At 38.7% G+C, this 20,891-nt stretch overlaps 5 protein-coding genes across 8 annotated transcripts in view; 2 read left to right on the forward strand and 3 right to left on the reverse strand.

The window, feature by feature from the left end:
• The window catches only part of LOC145464797 (uncharacterized), a 101,027-nt gene that overhangs the window by 19,393 nt on the left and 60,743 nt on the right, over positions 1–20,891 (forward strand). The gene's annotated exons all lie outside the window — the stretch shown is intronic.
• On the reverse strand, positions 208–5,396 carry LOC145464798 (otolith matrix protein 1-like). Of its 3 annotated transcripts, XM_081448595.1 has the most exons (6): positions 5,174–5,396; positions 4,788–5,040; positions 3,106–3,297; positions 2,539–2,814; positions 1,456–1,713; positions 208–763 (listed from the first exon to the last, which is right to left on the reverse strand). In XM_081448595.1, exons 2-6 carry the CDS (start codon positions 4,861–4,863, stop codon positions 357–359), a joined length of 1,209 nt encoding a protein of 402 aa, XP_081304721.1. In that variant the 5' UTR covers positions 4,864–5,040; positions 5,174–5,396; the 3' UTR covers positions 208–356. The 3 variants fall into 3 exon arrangements, with proteins under 3 accessions (XP_081304721.1, XP_081304720.1, XP_081304719.1); XM_081448594.1 differs by having other exon boundaries at positions 4,788–5,396; XM_081448593.1 differs by lacking the exon at positions 5,174–5,396 and having other exon boundaries at positions 3,106–4,869.
• LOC145465238 (uncharacterized) lies at positions 5,620–10,612 on the forward strand. 2 transcript variants are annotated; one of them, XM_081449011.1, is made up of 3 exons: positions 5,620–6,679; positions 7,642–7,711; positions 8,440–10,612. In XM_081449011.1, the coding sequence occupies exons 1-3, from the start codon at positions 5,707–5,709 to the stop codon at positions 8,762–8,764; spliced, it is 1,368 nt and encodes a 455-aa protein (XP_081305137.1). In that variant the 5' UTR covers positions 5,620–5,706; the 3' UTR covers positions 8,765–10,612. The 2 variants fall into 2 exon arrangements, with proteins under 2 accessions (XP_081305137.1, XP_081305138.1); XM_081449012.1 differs by having other exon boundaries at positions 8,042–8,528.
• On the reverse strand, positions 10,701–17,367 carry LOC145465239 (partitioning defective 6 homolog beta-like). Its single transcript, XM_081449013.1, has 3 exons — positions 17,162–17,367; positions 16,822–17,044; positions 10,701–13,647 (listed from the first exon to the last, which is right to left on the reverse strand). Exons 1-3 carry the CDS (start codon positions 17,234–17,236, stop codon positions 12,968–12,970), a joined length of 978 nt encoding a protein of 325 aa, XP_081305139.1. The 5' UTR covers positions 17,237–17,367; the 3' UTR covers positions 10,701–12,967.
• The window catches only part of LOC145464801 (3-dehydrosphinganine reductase-like), a 13,617-nt gene continuing 11,725 nt past the window's right edge, over positions 19,000–20,891 (reverse strand). Inside the window, exon 12 of the mRNA XM_081448597.1 lies at positions 19,000–20,891. This exon is cut by the window's right edge and continues 284 nt beyond it. The gene's annotated coding sequence lies outside the window, so the exon portion shown is untranslated.

Here is a 20,891-nt window from a genome sequence, read left to right on the forward strand (position 1 = left end):
ATATCTCATTAATTCTGTCCCTTCAAAATGTTAAGAGTTGTCTTTTCAACTGAAAGAAATACGTTTATAATATTGTTTCCGTGACGTTTCCGAGGTTGCGAGGTTCCTAATCTCGTAACCAGATATATTCTTCTTGGTCTGCGGTCGAGATGTGAGCAACTGGCCTAGAAGCGTAAATCACGATGTTGCCGCGGCTACCTAGGCATTGTACGGGGTGCAGCTGCAAACTGGCCGGGTATTCTGCAATTAATCGTTTTCCCGAATTTGCGTGCTCATCGCCCCATCGACCGGAAAACTGTTCAGTTGCACGTGTCATATCCGCCGAACTCTTTGCACCAGGAGCGATACTTGAGTTTTTAATCATATTGTATCCTAAAAAGAAAACAAACTACTGTGATAACTAATAGCAACAACTGTCCAGTGTTCATCGATTTGAGTTTGATCGTGAGTGATCTGGGCGCGGCTACCACCTCTTGGCAATGGCTAAGTGTTCGAAGTGCTTTGAAGTACTTTTGACCGAGCCAGGCCTCGGTCGAGTTCTTTTGTTTTACATCTAAGAGTTTGACGGAAGAATCTTTGAATAGTAAATCTTTGCCTCCATACACAGAGGAGTTAAACATCTGAAACGAGGGCGTCTTTGACCGGAAGAGTTCATCCAGGCGAAGGAGTGACTGCCTCAAACCTTCCAACTTGTTTCCAGGTCTGCTCATGACAACACGGGAAGGAATCCTGGCCAGGTTACATTTCTCAAAGTCCCCAACGTCTGTTTAACAAAAATTGAGCAAAGTTAGATGTCGAGGTCAAAATAAGAAATAAAAAGTCTAGTCAAGAAGGCCCTTCGATTGACGAACTAAGTTCCATTCAAGAAACGTCTCTGTGAAGCAAAGGCATAGTCACCCTGCATAATTGAGAACACGAGAAAGTTAAGTCCAAAAGAGCTGCTATCGATGGTAATTCAACTACGGGCCAGTCGACAATGGTCGAAACGACCTTCAAAAGTTCGCCAGGTGTAATGAAAAAAAAAAAAAAAAAAAAAAAAAAAAAAAAAGAAGTAAACAACCATTTTCTTTATTCCACGGAGTTCTTTACCTCCTTTTTCCCCTAAAGAAAGTCCAAACTTTCTAGTCATCAGCCATTATTAAAACGATTTAAGATAGGAAACGCATAAAAACAGCTTCTGAACCCGGACCTGAATGCAGGAAGTTTCCGCCTTATCTTTGTACGTTAATATGAGTGCAGGTTAGGTAACCATCAGGGCCGTAGTCAGTGTGAGGTAAAACGTTTTTTTTTTCTTTCTTTAAAGGGGTAAAGCAAAACACTGCTAGCAAATAAATATAACACCCGTAATACCAAGGAAGAGAATCTAACCATGAACGTCGCCTAAGTTGTTTTCGGTATTCTGAGTCCCAAATACTGCATGTTCTACCGACGATATTGCTTTGATTTTTGTTTTACCTGCTCGGGTTCCATCGGGGCACAACAAATTAAAGTCCTTTCCCGGGTTAAGATCGTTATCTCTTCCCGTAAAGTCAAACACAGTGAGATGACTGACAAACGCTACGTCACCGGCGCCTTCCGTCAGGCAGCGGTATGCGCCTTGATAACCGAAGTACCTTTCGGAGACATTGGATGGGCACGTCTTCTGATTGAAGCAAATAGCACACAGACTTACGGGATTGGTATCGTCTGGGTTGTATTTCTTCGAGAGAGCCCCTGGTGAAGTACAAGATGAACATTTTACTGTAACTCAGTTGTTACTTGAACCTTCGCTCCTCCTGTTCAGCAAAAGAAGCGCGCAGCGGTCTCTCGTGACAGAGATCACCCGCTATGAGGCCATTTTCTGCAGTCTTGTATTCTTTTTACGGGAGTCGCGTATAAACAGGACCTGATACAATCCCTCTACAAAGTGGCAGAGAACAATAAGCTTTCAAATCTTGGGCGAACGCTAATGAATCTGATTGGGTTACCGCCGAAAGCAAAAGCAACTACCCGCTTCTTGGGTAATCTCGAAAAACCCGCCGCCATGTTGGAAGAGGCATTTGTCACTTTTTTTTCTTTAACCAGGGATGCATGCAATATATAGCAACGCATCTCATTTGTGGGCCACTTTACCATGGAGACCGGGATCTTTCTCTTGTCAACTTAGTTAGTGTGCTAATTTTTGTTTTTGCTTTGTTGTTGTTTCAAGCACTTTTATCGTGAGCCCCAGGCTTGGGAAAATGGGTAACCATAACCACTTCCTGTGTCACGACTTAAATATATTATTACTTTTACTGTTATGGCTATTCTCATGTTTGTCAGCAATATGGGAGGAGGAAAAACCTATACTACCAGGGCTCCTGGCCTAAAGCATCCATTGCCGTTTTTGCCTTCTTTCCTTCTTATCGTCATTTCGCGGCTTTATCGGTGGCATCGGGGATCATAACATCTTGGTGAAATCACAAAGCGGAATAAATAAGTTTCCAGAAACTAACCAACATAACTCAGCGCTCCTATCTCTCTCTCCTCCCTTATAAAAGTTTTATATAAACCACAAACCTGGAACGCAGCTTTGTTGAAAATACTCTCCAGCGGACTGGTAAGGATTACATTCTTCCCACTGCATTGCCTCGTTCTCAATCAAGAGCCCTACAGGAGCTGTCCATCCGAGCGAGTCTCCCGCGGCAGGGTGACACGATTTTCTGCCCTTCAGAGATTTCAGCGAGATTTCTTTGGAAAGATTAGTTTTAATTAGAGCGACGGCGTAGCTACTCAGACCTTGTTCATGCTTGCCATAATCTTCCGATACCACTGGTACAAGACCGTGCTGAACACCTGTTCGAATGGAACAAAATGGTGTAAACGTAGAATTTGGCCGTTTGCAAGCCTTTACAATGAGCAGTACTAACTCTGTTTCTTTCACATTCTTGATCTGATTGTCTTATTAACTAAGTACGAGATGTTAGAATCTTTCTAAGTACTTTAAAGAAGAGGTGTGATTCGCGAATACAGCCGTGAGGGTATGTTGTCTATGGTTACTGTTGCGTGACATGTTTCTTGTACTCAAACAACCGAGGATTTTATGGATGTGTGCGTGCCTACAGACATGACTCTATTCACACATACCAGCCTGATAAATTTGCTCCTCTCCAAGAGTGATGACGTCAGCAATGCCATTGCCAACCATCTTGATGCAATTGGTGACGTTTCTTCCATGTACACACGTGATGCTTATATTCCAGGCAATCTGTGACGTCACATTCGCTAAGTGTTGGCATTTGGACATTTCTGCGTCCGAAATACAGCACCATCGATATTCTTCAACAAGAGTAGGAAAACAAAGTTTGTTTACATGATTAGCAAAAACAAAATAAAATATAACATTAAAAAAAAAAAAAATAGAAAAAGAAACTGGTTCGAGAAATTTTTTCTTCATGTGGGAACTGCGTTCTAAAAAAGTCCAATAACTTTATTTAGGCACGAGGCATTGGCGACCTAGCTGGTAAAATTGCTTCAAAAAATGTAAATAACGAGATATCAATACAGAGTTTAAAATGGACATAAATATCTTCAGCGGTATTAGTCTTAACGAAAGAATGTACTGAATGTTAATCTAGATAAGTTAGCTCTCTTGAAAACCGCTCAACTACCTGAAAAGAAGGAGTTGAGTATACCAGTTTCCTTAGAATGTGCTGTTGTATTTTTCAAATCGTGCAGCAGAAATCTATCTGGCTCACACGTGCGAGTAACGAAGCCACGAGAACGAAGACTCTGATTCTTCAGACGGCGGTCGGAGGTGACCTCTGGCAGACTCCATTATTGGGTAAATTTGACAAAACAAACAACTCTCAAGTGTTCCTTTGTGAGACTGATTTTTGATTTGCTTTAAAATGAAACAAGACCGGAAAAAAATACCAAGGAGCTCGATTTGAGCCACATGTTTGGCAGTTAGGCATGAACAATTCAAACGATCAGAGCTTTTCAGACGGCTGGTCAAAAGCAACGAAGACGCTGGACACGAAAGTGGAAGTTGACGAGACCGGCGAACGACCAATAGGGCCGCGTACTGGATTAACACTATTAATTATCATATTTAGTAAGACGCTTAACGCCTCCGGTGACAATTATTAAACATTTATTCTCTCTGAGTAAGTAACGGAAGGTAAACATTTAGGAGTTTTGCTCTGTTGGATAAACCTGGTGTTTTTTTGAAAAAATCTAATTTACTGAGAAAGTGATTTTAAGTACAAATGTTTCAATGGAATTAACGCCTCTTCCCTTGGAATTTTTCTTGATCGAGGAAGAACCTTGGTTTCGAGACAATAATTCTGCGTTCTCAACAGGGAATAAAATCAACAAAGTAATTGACAATAACGGCTAGGAAACAGTAGTTTTACTTGATCCGACAACTTTAAAAATCGTTTATTTTATTGTATCTAAAGCGTAGCTTTTATCTTGGAAAATATTGTGTAAACAGTAGTGAGTAAAGTGCACATCAACAGACAGGCGAGGTCAGGATACTGATTTAAAAAGATTCTGAGACGGCGCTGGCGACTTTAGAATAATCCAAACTCAGTTGTCCATGAAGCCATTGACTTTCCTGCTTGAAAGCTATGGCACTTTTCAAAATGGACCGCGCTACTATATACGGTTCACTTATGCCAAATACAGCAACACAAGGGTCGATTAGGTCTGGGCATGAATCAGAGGTACCTTTGAGAAAACTCAATCACAACGTGGACGCGATCTTTACGAGGACCCTACATGAAATAATCATCAAATATAGATTGCTGTCGCTTTCATCCTACCTGCTACCGTCGAAGATGAACTCGGAATTTGATCAAAACAAAGAACAGCCATAAGTACTGAGAACAACCTTTCCATTCTACGTTGTCTCCGTCCGATCTCTGAAACACTGACGGGCTGTTAGAGAGTGTTAAATAGCTATAATTACTTGCAGAGGTAATACCACTGGGCGTTTTAGCCGTGAATCGTCATCATTAACATCTTGGTCTCTCGTCCGGGAATGGTAGTTCTTACTGTTGGTCTGCTTGTACGGAACTGAAGCATAAACGAAAGGATAATTGATAAAGCGATCATACGTTGCCGTTTACAGCTTTGTCATCTCGTGATGATAAGGATCAATCAATCATGCATTAAACATGTTACTGTTTAGTTAACCCACCAAACTTACGTCACGGGTGCACTTCCGAGCGAAACGTGATGCATTCCCCGAGCGACGACATTAGCAGTCATGAATACACTTGTAGAATCGTTCTTCTTTCAAGATAAATGAAACAATCGCTTTCTTTTAACTATTATTATTATTCTCGTTTTGGTGTCTGTCTCAATACTGAAAGTTTTGTCTACTAGATGTGCAAATCGAAAAAATTAACATCAGCAACCGCTCGTTTTCTTTCCAGCCAATGGTGTTTTCTTCTTAACAATGATCGAGTCTATATTTAGTTAAAAAAAAAAAAAAATTGACAATAAATGGTCAGTTTCAAAGAAATGGCCTCTTTCGCAAACTCGTTTCTTTACCATCACGTTGGCGTGACATCGACAACTAGCCGGTCTGACTTCAATTAAAATTGACAGCGTTGCTATGGTCACGAGATTGGATAAACCAAGCTAACTCTCTAAATGGCAACATGGCTGCGGAAAGTCGAACGTCAGGTTATAACCATTACGTTTTGGCTTTTTAGGGGCTTCTGTTAAGCAGTGGACATGACATCGATTAAGAAGAAGAAAAAGGGTTTAAAGACAGCTCCTTTCGACATTTATATATACATAGCCAGCACGGGAGAAAAGTTTCTCCTGAAGAACGTTCACGCCGAAATGAATATACGAGAGCTAAAATGCTACGCGGAACTTGTAGTTGGAATTCCTTACAATTTACAGCGTTTACAGTACCTCGATGAAGGGGATATGCTTGACGATTCAGACTTAAGACACAACGATGTCGTAGCGGGAGCCACGATTAATTTGAAGCTGTGGAGAATGTGGGACAGCCTTGTTGCTGCAGTTTGTCGAGGTTCAGTAGATCAAGTACTCAAGGAGGGTGTCGTAGTTGAAAAAGCGTGGGAATCGTTAGATCCTTTGAGTTATAAAAACAAGGTTTCTGTTGCCAAGGAAAGAGCTTCAGTTGCTCTTTTCATTGCTGCCCATCGTGGCCGTAACAACTTGATAAAAAGTTTGATAGACAATGGAGAAGCAGACGTGAATATGAAGACACCATTCGGGCGTACTCCATTGCACGCGGCGTCTTCTCAAGGGCATTCGAACGCTATAGATCTGATGCTCGAGAAAGGAGCTTCTATGGACGAAATGGACGTTCAGGGTAAGTCAGCTCTGATGGTGGCGAGCCAATGGGGCTTCAAAGACAGCGAGAGACATTTATTTCTATTTCAATGGCAGACGAGAGCGGCTAAAACCAAACACAGGAGAAAGAGCAAGTCACTCATGATGCATCAGCAATTCGACTCTGCTTATCCAACGTGGTTAAAAGGAAGGTATGCTCAGGTTTATTTTTGTCAAACGCTACCGCCGGGAGAATTTGCCGGAACTGGAATCAGCGCTCCAAGAAGGAGAGCGGTGGGAGAAGCTAACCAGTTGCAGGATTCCTTTCTTGAACAATCTTCTTCTGATCTTCGCGAACACAAACTCCCTCCTATTGATGGAGCAGACGTGGATTATGATGGTAAGGCGTCTTGGGGGCGCTGTGGACGATCCTATTGTGATATAGTTACTAGTTTAGAAAATTTAGTTATGAACACTTACAGCTGTATGCAATTGATTTTGTGCTGATATTAAAAACAAGCCTTGACATTCGAGATGAAACGTGTAACCACTTAAATGAAATTACAAACTGGTAGTGGAGGGCAAAGTGACCAACTTGGGTCTCTTTCCCCAAGAGTGTGTGGTAGAAAGTGTTAAAAGAGGACAGGAAAGCTACATCGCAGGGGTGGACTCCTGCATAAAAAGGAAGGGGGTGCTGACATCATACCTTTTAGAGGAGGCGGGCTCCACTGAAAACCGCCTTTGGCGAGTTGGATTCCCTCACTAAATATTATTATTATTATTATTATTATTATTATTATTATTATTATTAAAAAGGCAGTTTGGTACCTCTTAGGATGTTCAGCCGCAAAAGGTCCACAGCAGGATCTTTCGTGGTACCTTTTAGGGTATCGATTGAAAAAAAAAAAAAAATGACAAGATATGTTGTATTAGAAATGGTACCTCTTAGGCATGAAAAAAATTTCCAGCCACGTACACAAAACAGGATCTTGGTACCTCTTAGGGGTTCTTCTCTAAATTCCTGCCATGCACCCCGTCCTTGTTACATGTATATGGGAGTCCCCTAGCAGGCTTATATGTGTAAGCAGCTGGAGTGGAAGGAAGGGCTGGTGTACAAAAAGGGGGAATTTTCATAGATGTTAGAAATACATTCATCAAAAGTCAGGAACAAAGAGAGTAGCATGGATAGTAATGAGAATAGGAAGTGGCAACTTCTTTCCTGCTCCCGCCCCAACCCCGACAATCATAATTTATGCAGATTATAACAAGACCAACTTTAGCAAATTTTGATCATCTTTAGGCTCCAACAGTGACCTCACAATTGGTAATATTCACATGATCACTCTGTCATTTGTCTGTTAGGTACAAGATACAGCATTGGAGGGAAGCCAGTATTGCCACATATAAGATCCAAGGAGAGAATGGCAAGCAGGTTAGACTTGGTGCATTATGGCAGTTTATGGTGACATGTTTACTAGCTGTTGCTCATCAAAAAAAAAATGAACCATTCTTCCAAAAGCTATAAATTATCACTGAGATATGACTTGGACGCTAGGGTGGGGTTCAGAGCCTGATTAAGCTAACCCAGGAATAGCGAGAATTTTGATATTTAAGGTTTGCATCTTTTCAGTGAGGTTTTCTGTCTATATTGTTTGTCCTTCTGATTTGAGTTTGAACAATCTCAAACTGCACAAAATATAAGCAGTGAAAAGCATTTTTTATACAAAAAAAAATTCATACTTTGGTTAACTGTTAATCCCAGGTTAGCATTCACTGGCTTTCCAACAACCTGGCCCAGATCAAGTATTCTGGGTTCAAGAACTGGCTGAGTTGGGCAACTCTGAACTTCGCTCACTAAAGAAACAATGCCTCCACCCAGGGCAGTAGTGTGAATATTATTTCTACTTGTAAATAATTCTGTTTCCTAATATTTAGATGACAATATTTATGTCTTGGAGGTGATTTTTCTTCACAATGCCAAGAGGGAAAGTGTAGAGCAACTGCTAATCCCAGTGCTCTAACTGTTTTGATTTCATATTAGTAATCAAAACCTTATTCTGTCACCTCTTAATGCTAACACTACTTGATGAAGTCCCAAGCCATCACTTTAAAATGTAGCTCTGAATAATAATCAAATTTCTCCTTTGATTCACCCTTTAGTAAGTCACGTGAGAGTTCTAAGTCTGCAACTTTTGACGAGTGGCTGGAAGAAAAGAAATTTAAGAAACAGCAACAGCAACAAAAACAAAGGGAAGCACGTCTAAGAAAAGAGATGGAGCAAGAAAATAAGAGATTAGCAAGGATGGGAGGAAAAAGTTTTGAGGACTGGAAAAATTCAAAGTCACAGCAAAAACAAGAGTTACCAAACACAGACAAGAAAAGGGATGACATTTTACGAGAGGAGCCTGGACGCCATTTTAGTTATAGTTATGAACGCTGGTTAAACAAGACTGGTGCTTTAGATCTCCATAGTCTCAGCAGTTGAATGTTGTAGTGGGTAAAATAAATTAGCTTCCTATAGACACCCACTGAGTTCACCATGCATCTTTGTCTCAAAGTCAAGAGCATGTGTCAAACTCATAGGAAGTCTTATCAAGTCTGTACAACCCTGGGGTAGGTCTGTATGCACTTCCAGTCTGTGATGGAGCTAAGTAAAGGAAATGACTTAGCACTGCTCAAGCCCAACCAGTGTTTCTGGCCTGTGCACCCTTAAAATTACCTTTTTAGGGTACTACTTTTAAAGGACTTAAAAGTCCTTGTTTTCTAACAAAATGTCAGCTAGTGATAAGCTGTCTTCCAGGCAGTTAAATTACCTGGTAGCAGGCTCTTACGACAGCCCTGTAGATATTGCTTACCTTATAGGTTTGTTGATGCTGTGCAGGTGAAAAGGAAGTGTTAAAGTCATGTATTGTATCATGCACAGGAATAGAAACCCATTTCCTGTAACTATACCAGCAGCTCTCTTTTCTCTTTGATTATCACGCGAGGAGCAAAAACATGGTCGTACGAAGACTTGGGTATAAGAGACAGGTTACAGCGATAATTTTTCCATATCTATTCTCCTTGCTCAAAAGCATAATGAAAAGAGAGAGCCTGGTCATACTCTACACTTACTCTTGATTACTTCTGTTTGCAAACATGTAAATATTTCCACCTGTATAATTTACATATGTTACAACTATATTTTGTACTCTGAATTGTTTTCCCTCTAAATAGTTAGTACGACATGCAGGAAAACTTTATTTTTGTGAAATCAGAAAAACTATGGACATGAGATATTAAATTACTAAATGTACATGAAGTTTATAGTTTAAAAAAAAATTTACAAAAGGACTATTATTTATTTGTGTAGTTTACTCAACACGACAGCAGGCTGCAGTCTTCTTTTGTTTTAAAAAGAAAGCCACAAGTAACTGAGTTACAATATTTTTACTGTGTAACCTACAGCTCATTTACAACTATGAAGTTAATTTGCAGTGTAATAAAAGTAATGATGCGAGGTATCCACAGCAACACTTGAGCAAGAGATTTATATTCTACACCCAATCCAAAATAATTCCCCAATAAACACTCAGCCAGGTACCTTAACCCTTTGACCACCAAATTTTCACCAAAAAATGCTGTTTTTGACTGTTAAATCACTTTTTTGGCTGCCGACGCTAAATGGGCCTAGGTTTTGCTGAAAAAGCTATTTTTTACCAAAAAGATAGATTTTCGGAAGATTAGGTACAAAAATGTGCAATGTTTCAATCCGGTGCATGTGCATGTTTTGTTTTTTGCGATTACCCATTTTCTTGCCCCTTTTCTTTCCTTTTGCTCAGGCTTTTTACTCTCGCTACTGTTTATGCTGCATAGTCTTTCTGGCTGTCATAAAAAGTTGGGTGTTGAATAATGGGCAAAGCCTAGAAATGGGACCTTGATCAGTTATAGGTATAGCGGGCCATTTTACCACCATTTATGCACCAAAACTGATAACGTTTATCAATTTGCTACGTCAGAATGCTGTCTATATCCAAAACTGACCGTTATGCGAATAGATCTATCCTAGCTCTACTATCTGCTTATCAAGAATATCTGGTGACATTTAAATTGATGACATCACAAGTGGTACAAAGAACACGACCACTCAGGACTTGTATATACGTCCTTGGGGGTCGATGGGTTAAGGTACATACATACCTAAGACTACCAAACTACATTTTGCTAAGCAATGTTGAATCTTTATTTCCAGGTAAAACTAATTTTCACTACCTTTGTTTTGACCCTTCAAGCTGATGTCAACAAGCAAATTCTCCCTACTGGCATCCACACATTTCATAAACTACCAGAGAGAGAGAATGACTACACTTGACCTAGGTGATGATATAATTTACAGAGAAATCAGATGTTTGTCTATTTCATGCTGATCATAGACTCTTTGCATAAATGTTGCTTAAATTTGAATAACAATACTTTACACATCCTCAGCCTCGTGCTTACGTTTCCAGACAAAGAGTTTGTCACATGAATGAGAGGCTAGGGATGCATAAGTATTGTTATTCAAATATTGGCACCATTTATGCAAAGGGTCTATTGTTAGCACTTAGGAGATAAACAGAGATTAACCCTATTTGGTCATGTTATTAGCTAACAACTCAAGTTTACTCCTGTATCCATTCATTTAAAATTATATAATTTATTCTCACATCTGTCTGATTAAGCGCCTCATTCACACCAACAAAACATGCTTAATTACCAGTTGAAGTTAAAACATCTGAAAGCCAGCAACAGAAGACAACTCTATACCCAAAGATGCACAATAAAAGGGAGGTTACCAAAGGGAAAAGAGTGTTTTCACATAACATCATGGCAGCCATATTGGCGTCCAAAAACAATAACATGGTGACCATGCTTGTGTCCCAAACCAGTCCTGTTGGAGTTGAACTCATTTGTTAGTAAAGACTTTCTTTTGTTCCATTAAAATTTGCATGGCTGTAGGCCATGTGAGTGAAAATGCTCCATAGCCTCAGTTTGAAGCTTTGATTTAAGTTTACTTACGTATTAAAAACAGTTATTAATAGATATATTTTACATTATGTTTATTTATATTTCTGTTCACGAAGTACTTTGTTTTCCAATTAATAGCCAAAATAACATGGTCAGGAGATTTAAGCGAAATTGTCACTTGCCAAAAAACATAAAAAAAACCATAAAACTATAGCAAGTTCAAACTTTCCAGTCGAAAACTACAGTATACTGTATACTCATAGGAGAACTAAATCCCTTTTAAAGTGCACCTTTGTAATTCCACATAGAGTAAGAGAGAGAATTTAAGTGAATTATTAGAGAATGTTAATAATTTATATTTCTAACCTGTCAGTTTTATTGTGAATAAGGAATAAGATAAATCTTGTACTGTCTAACGATTGAATTACATCCATTCAAGACACAGCCATTTTAAACTTAATACAAAACCAAAGTAGATGAAGAAACAATGCCATTAGTGATCTATTATATCCACAAGAAAGGAAAGCTTCCCCCACAAAAAGTTCAGCAAAGCAAATAATTTGGCACAACATCAGGTCAGCAAAAATGATGCTGAACAATTTCCCACCATGTGCTCTCAGACCTCTCACAACAGACACATAACATTTGATCCTATAAAACACCCATGTTCAACTTGTAAATTGATGTATGATGTAGTCTACAGGGTAGTGTAGTTACTGGTTGTAAATGAAATACGAAAACACAACACAAAGGGCAATCAACAACATATACCAATATCAAGTCCTGTCGACTTTGCTGTATTATTTTGTAAATTATCTAATTCAAAAGGGTGGTGCACAAAAGAACTAGGTTTTTTTTTTTACAAGTTTGTTCTATTAACCACCTTGTATGGCATTTTTGATCCCCAAAACATCATTGTCACCACCTACAGAATACATGTATGTGCACAAGAATAAAAATTCTTAAGGCCTGCTTAGGTACATGTAATGTCACTCACAAGTGCAAAATCGTTACTTAGTTGAATGCACTTACACCAATCACTTAAAATCTCAAAGTACAAAAATGAGAAAAGAAAAAAAAAACATTTATACCAATTGTGTGGTTTTTGCTAAAATTAGTCAGCGACAGAAAAATGTTAATACTGCACTTAATTTACATCAGCTTTAATCTTGACAGTGAGTGAAATACATGTGTATTCCTGTAATTCAACATCTTCCCATAACTTTCTTTTGACTTTTTGAAATACGATGACATTGCTCTCATCACATTGATTTTAAATCAGTATAATAATTTGTAAGTAAATTAAAAGGAATGGAGAATTGAAAGCATGGATGAAGCAGTTTGCCTCAAAATACAAATTTTTAATTTGCAAAAGATTCGCTTTTACTGGAAATACCAGTCAGTATATGTCTTGATTCAAATGCTATAAAATTCATTTCCAAAACAGCACAGATTAACTAGATCATATTTGTTTGTAAAATTTTCATCAAACGTTATCCAAGCCAGGAGCTTATAAACTTATTTTAGCACTTCTACTGCGTTCGCAAAAGGCAACATAGCATGCATGCACTTAAAATGTTAATTGTATATAAAGTTCCTTTTATCCAAACTACAAGAATATTACTTTTTATAACTGTCCATTTGCGTAGTAACGTTTCGCTGGAGAGAAACAACCCCCATTATGACTTGCGTAGAAAAGTGATCATATTGATAAAATACCATCCTCATCAACTGTTGGATGTTCTTCTTCATCACTGTCTGGTATTTCTTCGGCCAATTCATTGTGGTAAGCATGATGCATTGTCGGTGATCCTGCACTCAGAACAGGGTTAACAGCATGTGTTGCTAAGTTTGTAAGGCTCTGAGATTTTGTACGGTCTGGCTCAGCATGCTTTAATCTCCCAATAACTGGATTATTAAATTGATTTGATGGTTTGACAGTTATGATAAGGTTGTGACTATTTGCAATCATCATGTCCGTTACTTGATCCAAAGTTTTTCCTGCGACCTCAATACCATTAACCTCGAGAACCTCGTCATTCACTGCCAATAAACCAGTACTTTCAGCAAGCCCACCTGGGACAAGCCTTGAAATAAAAATACCTGGAACCTTTTCTAATCCACTAGGTGTCACACGCACACTGGTTCCATCTCGTATGTAGAATCCAAGGGGTTTGTCGGTATTATGCTTCAATAATTTAACGCGACGTTGAGTTTCAGGGATAATGTCCACATCAACGATTGCAGAAACGCGACGGAAATCTTGAGGACCACTGATTGATATCCTATTGAGGTGTGACTTTGCTGGATTTGTAAGATTTGATAACAAGTTCCGACGCCTAGGTACTTCAGGGGGAAGTGCATTCTCCTCTGTTACATTACCTGAAATACAATGGTACCTTAACTGTAACCTGTACAATAAGGACTTTAAGAGTTTAATTGCCAAATCAGCTGTACTTAAGAAATAGAAACCATGTACTGTGTCTCTATTGAGTTTTAGTTTAAATCTACTAGTGTTCTATCATGAATGCCGTTCTCTGATTGGCTACACTACTCACTATCTATTCTGTGATAGACAGTGAGTAGCATAGCAGTATGCACTTGTTAACACAATGATGGCCACTACTTGGCATTTCTGAAGTGTCTGTGAAGAGGATTTGGATAAAGTTTTGAATGACTTTTTCAACAGCTTGTGCTAGTTCCGTTTCTATTGAGTTATAGAAACAGTTTTAAACCAATCAGCGCACATACTTGCTTCGGGTTATTTTTCTAAGTTACGGTGTATATTACATCAAATCAGTTCCTTGTTAATCAAATCTCAGATTGGAGACAAATGATTCCAAGTAGATGACATCTTGGAGAAAAGAAAAATATATCCAAAGGGGACAGATGGCAATGTTTGGCATGAAATTTCTCCATACAATAACACATCAAACAAACCCACTCATGATATTAAAAAGGAATCAAATGGTATTCATGTTTAGTATCACCCAACTAGTGGACTAATGCAAATCCTGCATTTTAATTGGCTACGCTACTAGAGGACTATTACCGTATTTTTCCATGTATAAGTCGACCTTTCAAGACCTAAAAATCAGTCCAAAAATTCACCCTTGACTTATACATGGGTCAAAACTTGAGATCCAAGCGCCAGTCAAATAATTAGCATAATAATTGTCTTTCAATGTTAATAAACATGTAATAAACCGCAGCACAGTTTACAACATATGTTCGCTTAGCGATCTGTTTCTCTATATCAGAGCTTCAAGTTAAAATGCATCAACATTTATCCGCTAAATGTTAACCTGAATCTTGTAGACACTCACTGGCTCAATTTTGTCATATTTTTCCTGTAAATAAAGCTGCAGTAAAGCTGCTTGGAGAAAACATCTTTCGTGCTTCAAACTTCTCTGCTTAGTAACCTGGCAGGATATGAGCGCGAGGACTTCTGTACCAGTACTTGACTGATTTCAAGGCTTGGCTACCAAGTTCCCAACACATGCTTTGCACTTTGTTTATGGAGTTGTTTGAAAGTCTTGAGCTTCTTTGGTGTTTTGCCTGTCTTATAAAGCCACTTTTAATCTCTTTGCACTTACAAAGGTTCGTTTGAAATCCTTATGTTTGATTTTGTGAACATTTGACAAATATTATCGTCAAAAAGCCCGCATACACACGTGTTTCTAAACTTGGTAAAATGCTCGTATACGTGCCATAATAAGTTTATTAAAACTGTGCGTTGAAACTTGCTGTGATTTGTTTACATATCTGTGATAGCTGAAAGATAATTCTAAGAAATACAAGATAAGTTTTCCAAGAAATTCTTACCTGGAAATTAAGAAAATCTAGTTTTTGGCCTCAAAAATTGGTGGTCGACTTATACACGGGTAAATACGGTAGTAATAGCCCTCAAGTAGTGAAATTGGCACAATCGAGCGTGACGCTTTCTCTTGTTTTATTCCCAAATAAATATTTCTTCAACTTGCATTTGCTAACCTTATGATTGCCTTTTCTGTCCGACTAGTTGGGTGATACTAAAACAATTAGACCCTTCGCCCTCAAGGGCCACGGGTCAAAAGCCCTTGTGGGCTACGGGTCCAATTGTTAAATATGTACTCACATTAATTTCCCTTACCTTAGGGCTCAGAAAATTATTAAAGTTTTGACAAAACTTGTGAAAAATAATTTTCTAATTTCCCTAAATACCAGTTGATTACCCATAGTAATTACCCACAAGCTGCTCCTGTCCTGCTTCAGTTTCTAGCAATCCAAATTCTCTACTTTCCAAACATATATATTTATATATACAGACATAGGATTGCTATCCGGTACAGCATGGTCATTATTTGTTCACTGTGGGCCACTGCCCAGAGACTAACACATCAGGGGTTTCATTAATATTTTCAGCAGGGGGGCAACTGGTTTTCACTTGCAGGCAAACCCTTTTTTAACTGAACTTCTTTATAAGAATAACTTTCCCTAGATTGTCAAACCAGGTGGGAAAAATTGTGTTCACAGCCAGTCAATTTGCCCGGTGCCCGACCCTTAATGAAACCCCTGACACAAACAAGACATGCATTGACACATATTAGGTAAAATGGATGAACATATCACAAAACAATAATTACAGTCAGAATAACATAAACAACTAATGCATTAAGGCACCACTTTAGAAACGTTTGGTGTAGTATAGGGCTTGTGATTGGGTAAACAAACAATTGAAATAGTGTACTGTTATTTATCCAAACACAGCTCCTCTCCACAATCAATGGCACTTCAGTTTTCACATGGCAAGAACTACTCTCTAGGATATTTGATTCACAGTTTCTCAAGTTTTACAACAGATGCTGAACTAATATCAGGGTACTTGTAGTACACAAGTGATGTTGTGAGTACATGGGGAAAAAAAAATCTCCATATAATTGCTCAGTAAAAAGCTTCTGATGTCAAATTTTGGGGATCTGCTGTGATTAGTAACCTCAATTTAAGGTTTCAACTTCAATATTGTAAGGGTTAAACAAAGACTGAAACAGTCAGTCTGGTAGAAATTGACCTTCATGAGAAAGAAAACAAATACAACATAAGGATCTTGTCTGCAAATGCATTTTCATGACGTGAACAAAGAAAAAGGAGCTTAGAGAAATAAGTTTCGATAGTGGTTTGAGTAAACAAACACACAACATCCTCGAAACTGATTTTAAAATTCTAATTGAATTTACATTGTATCAAAGAAAAGATGGCCGATGCTTTTAAATATCCATTACAATAAAGAAAATATGTATCTCATCGGAAAAAATAACAAATTATTAAAAGCAAAAGCCAACGTTCGCCAAGTTAAATAAGAATGCAAAGAATTAAGACTTATAAGCTAAGCTGATCAATGCCGAAGAAAAAACTTGCAGAGGTTTGTTCAGTATTAATAACTGAACCATTGTGAAACGTTGTTAAGCCGTTTAGTTTTTTCTGGAAATATGGCAAAATTAAGGACCGATTTGAAAAGCAATCGCTATAATAAGTGTAACTTAAAATTGAAATGGAATTAAATTTTATGTTGCGTACCTTTACGCTGGACGAAAACTCGTAAGAGCGGTCGAGCGGTTGCTACAGCTCGGAGAAAATTGTCATCGTTGTTTATTGGCAATAAATCGCCATGCATGTCTGTGTACCAAGTCGTAAACGGAATAGCTTGCAGCTTGTGAATGGTCTGTACATGCTTGTAGAATTCTTCGAACGTCTTCAACTGCGCTTTATCCAACGGAAACCTCCGGAATTCTGCATCAAACTGCGGACAAAAGGTGGCGTATTCTTAGCTCATTTTTGAAGAAGAACGAAGACGGTTTAATTCTGCACCTCTCAGCTTACTATTGTTGTAAGGATTCCACAAAAATCCCTCCCTTACCTTAGATTTTACTTCGATAATACTAAGATCTAGCTGTGTTGGTACTTTCCGTGATCCTCTGAGTAGTTTGGACATGAGGAATTTGGCTTGTAGCTCTTCAACTGGTGGCACAACACAACTTGTAAATGCATTCCTCACATCGACATTTCCAAACGAAACAACTGCGCAGGATTACTGCGCATCCGAAGGTCATGCCTGCGGGGGTGGGGTCGCGTTTCATAGTAAGTGCTATTTTTAGAAGCATGCATAATTTGTTCTCCATAGTAATTCAGGTTGTTCTTTACACATTTAACACACTACTTTCCTTGTAACTAAGTAGATGTCGTACTGAAAACTTGGGAAACTTTAGGAAAGGAGAATATTTTTTATCTTTTTTCTTCTAAATGACCTTTGAGCGATTCAGTGTTCGAGGTTTATTGGTGCATAATCCCACGATCACGTAATGCAAAGATGGTGAAATAATTTTACCATTACGTCAAATTAATTAGTCTCTGGAAATTGACTATAGAATAAACAGGAAAACCGCCATGTAATAGCGACCCAGTATCTGGCTAAATTAAAAAGCCCGTTATTTCCCCTCGATGTCAAACAAAGCAAGAAAAAATAAATTTAAAAGGGTATGAGTGAAGAGATACACATTCTGACCGGAAATGAGCGCAAATGGCTGCTATCGGCTGACACCGCGCGCCTGCATATTTAATTGTCGTTGTGAAAAAGGTTGTTCTGCAGTGTTACTGCAAAAGCATACGCGATAATATAATGTCGAAAGGTTTTATGGGTAGTGGTACCTATGCGCCAAATTGATCCCGAGGCGGGCAATTGATCGAACTGTTCAGGGTGTTGCTAAGGGTTTCTAATGGTGCATTGTGAGAAAAATGGCGGATCATGAGTTATCTTTCATCTAGCCTGCGTTGCACACAGGCTATCTTCCATCACAGCTACTGGAATATAGATAGAAATATTAGCTGGAAATTTTAAAAAAATATCGGCCTGAATGTACAATACCAGGCCACTTATGTGTATCTCGTTGAATTTGAATGGTTCGTTTTGTTTCTATATGCTTCGTTTTTAGAAGCGTTGAGAAATATGTTAATACGTGGCCCGGTATTGTAAGATCGCTCCAAATTATTTTTAGACTATGACTCCGTTGTGACACTTAATTTCCTTTAACAAAGTATACAGAGTCTTGCCACTTTATTTATTCAAAGACGTTACAATCCACTGAATGCTGCGGACTGTTTCTGCATGCCTATCAAAGCACGCTGAATAATTTATAAAACTCAACAGAATTCACTGGATTGTTATGTCTTGGAATATATTAAGTGGTGAGACTCGAAATATATTATTAACAGGAAATTAACGCTTCACTAAATTAACGCAAATTATTAAAATTCGCATTAATTTAATGTCGCACTAAAAACGTTTATTTCCGCGTCACTGATTAGGGACGCGACCATAAATTTCCATAATTTTCTTTTCGCCCCATGCGATACTATGAGTTATGTCAAGCTAGTTAGGGAATTGTTCGAGTGGCTTGGAACAGACAAAAAGGAAAAAAAAACATTATTTTATCACAAATTGCACGTGAAAAATCATTTGATTTGCTATACAAGCAGTCTTGATACAGTGCATCAAGGGGCTTAGAAATGCTACAATAGATGGTTTTAAAAAAGCAGCGCTTAAACGTAACAAAGCCTAACCGAGAAAGTGATTTTCCTTTAATGAACTACTGCGAATTTTAACTAGGATTTGAACAATCTTTTTTGGTTTTAGTTAGGAAGGTAGAGTTATATTATTTTTTGGCATTCGTAATAACTGGCCCAGTTTTAAATTTGAAATAACAATTACTAATTAATATGTGTTTAGTAAATTACTCTATTGCTCTTCTGTTTGGAGCAATACTACTCAAGCTAATCTGGACAAGTTCCAAGCAGTACAGAATTTTGCTTGTCGCATTTTGTGCGGCGCTGAAAAATTCGATAACATAACTCCTTTGCTAAAAGACTTGCGCTGGCTACCAATCACGCAACAACTTTATTTTCGTCTTGCTGTTCTGGTTTTTAAGTGCATGACGAGTTGTGCTCCGGAGTATTTGACATCTAAGCTTGTCAGAAGATCTAGATCCGCCGTCTCGACAAGGAATACCAATACTCTCAACTTTTGAACATACCACTCTTCCGCACTGCCAGCGGCCAAAAGACCTTTCAATATAGAGCGACCTCTCTATGGAATGAGTTGCAGCCTGCGCTCAAACTTAGCCCATCTGTGACGGATTTCAAGCGCTCACTCAGGCAAAAGCTTCTTAATGACTGTTTTATTTAATTTTATTAACCTTTATCTTCTTTTATCATTGTCATGTACTTAGTTTTTAATTTTGTAATGTAAAATTGACTTTGAAAAGCCCCGTGGGGACGAGCCAATAAAGTATGTATGTATGTATGTATGTATGTATGTATGTATGTATGTTGAAATACATTTTTAATTGACTAAGTGCCGGAAGAGAACATCGCTAGGTTCCTCTCCTTCCCGGAGAGGGGGGGGGGTACTCCCAGATAAGTTGGGTGGGGGTGTGCGGCCCACTTCCCATAACCTTTACCCTATTTACAGAGGGGGATTAAATAGTATCCCAGAGTCCTTTGCGTTTTCAAGTATATTATCAAAATTTGAAGTAACGTCATCAGTCTCTCTGAGGGCGCAGACCGAGCGTATCGTTTAAAGACGGCGGACAACTTCATAACGTGTTATGACGCAAAATGTTCTGCTTTCCAAATAACCAGACCGATTTACGTCCATTGCGTATCAGCAGAATTTAGTGTGAATTTGAAAGGCTTCTCCTGTGCCGCACTGTGTTGCAAGGAGATTCATTGGAATTATCTCGAGAGTATGTCCCAACGACGTGTTTGCCTTGTGTCGAAGTTTGTTGAAGAAGCTGCAGTTGATGAGCTCTTCGATGGATTACGGAGTCGTCTTGATCCGCATAAATCCTAGTAGCGACATCACTCTGAGTATCGTCTTTCCATTTTATAAGATTCCATTTTCTCATTGAAGAGTAGGTTTTTCAGCGAGCATTTGTTTGGGAATAAGCTTAATGAAAACTATTTCTTTGCTTCAATCAATTGTTTTCTGTAGTTTGCTAATCCTGCTTACAACAGTGAAGAATCCACTGCCCTATTTATGACCAAAATCTGCGATTTTTGCTACCCTATCTATGACCTGGCCAAAAATTCGATACCTATTAAAAACCGTTGCGGCTGGCACAGTTGCCCTAAACATAAGTTATGAAGGGCTTTTGTTGACGGTCTTATTGATAATGATGACAAAGTAGCTTCTTCCAAGAAACATACCCAATTCAAGACTAAAGCGTGCTAAAACCATACGCTATTTAAGACCAAGATGGCTAAAATCGATACTTTATTTATGACCAAAACGGCCGAAAAACCCTACCCTTTGGGGCCGCACATACTTATATTGCCCATATAAGGGAGTACCCTCCTCCCAGCCGGGCTGGAGATGGCTGGAGATGGCAGGACAGTTCCTCCCGCAACTGATTAGAGAGTTAAACGTCTCTTCAATGCCATCCCAGATCAGAATTCACTGGCTGTTGTATGGACACGTCCATTGTAGGGAAGCTTCAATAAGAGTAAAGTGCGTGGATCGAAGTGTGGTCAGGACTAACACCATGCCAGCACGTTTAGAGCAACGATTAGCCACACGATTTATAACGGAGTGG

Source organism: Orbicella franksi, chromosome 13 (genome assembly GCF_964199315.1).
Source record: "Orbicella franksi chromosome 13, jaOrbFran1.1, whole genome shotgun sequence".
NCBI lineage: Eukaryota > Metazoa > Cnidaria > Anthozoa > Scleractinia > Merulinidae > Orbicella > Orbicella franksi.

Bases quoted from the DNA above. Each gene is read 5' to 3' on its own strand.
- LOC145464798 (XM_081448593.1), bottom strand. From the start codon at position 3,415: ATGAAGAAAAAATTTCTCGAACCAGTTTCTTTTTCTATTTTTTTTTTT. The intron at 2,815-3,105 runs GTATGTGTGAAT...CCATTCGAACAG, and splicing joins GGAGCAAATTTATCAGGCTG to GTGTTCAGCACGGTCTTGTA. The intron at 764-1,455 runs GTAAAACAAAAA...TTTGTTAAACAG, and splicing joins CCCCGATGGAACCCGAGCAG to ACGTTGGGGACTTTGAGAAA.
- LOC145465239 (XM_081449013.1), bottom strand. From the start codon at position 17,236: ATGTCCAAACTACTCAGAGGATCACGGAAAGTACCAACACAGCTAGAT. The intron at 17,045-17,161 runs GTAAGGGAGGGA...TTTTGTCCGCAG, and splicing joins TTATCGAAGTAAAATCTAAG to TTTGATGCAGAATTCCGGAG. The intron at 13,648-16,821 runs GTACGCAACATA...ATTGTATTTCAG, and splicing joins AGTTTTCGTCCAGCGTAAAG to GTAATGTAACAGAGGAGAAT.
- LOC145465238 (XM_081449011.1), top strand. From the start codon at position 5,707: ATGACATCGATTAAGAAGAAGAAAAAGGGTTTAAAGACAGCTCCTTTC. The intron at 6,680-7,641 runs GTAAGGCGTCTT...TTTGTCTGTTAG, and splicing joins AGCAGACGTGGATTATGATG to GTACAAGATACAGCATTGGA. The intron at 7,712-8,439 runs GTTAGACTTGGT...TTCACCCTTTAG, and splicing joins AAGGAGAGAATGGCAAGCAG to TAAGTCACGTGAGAGTTCTA.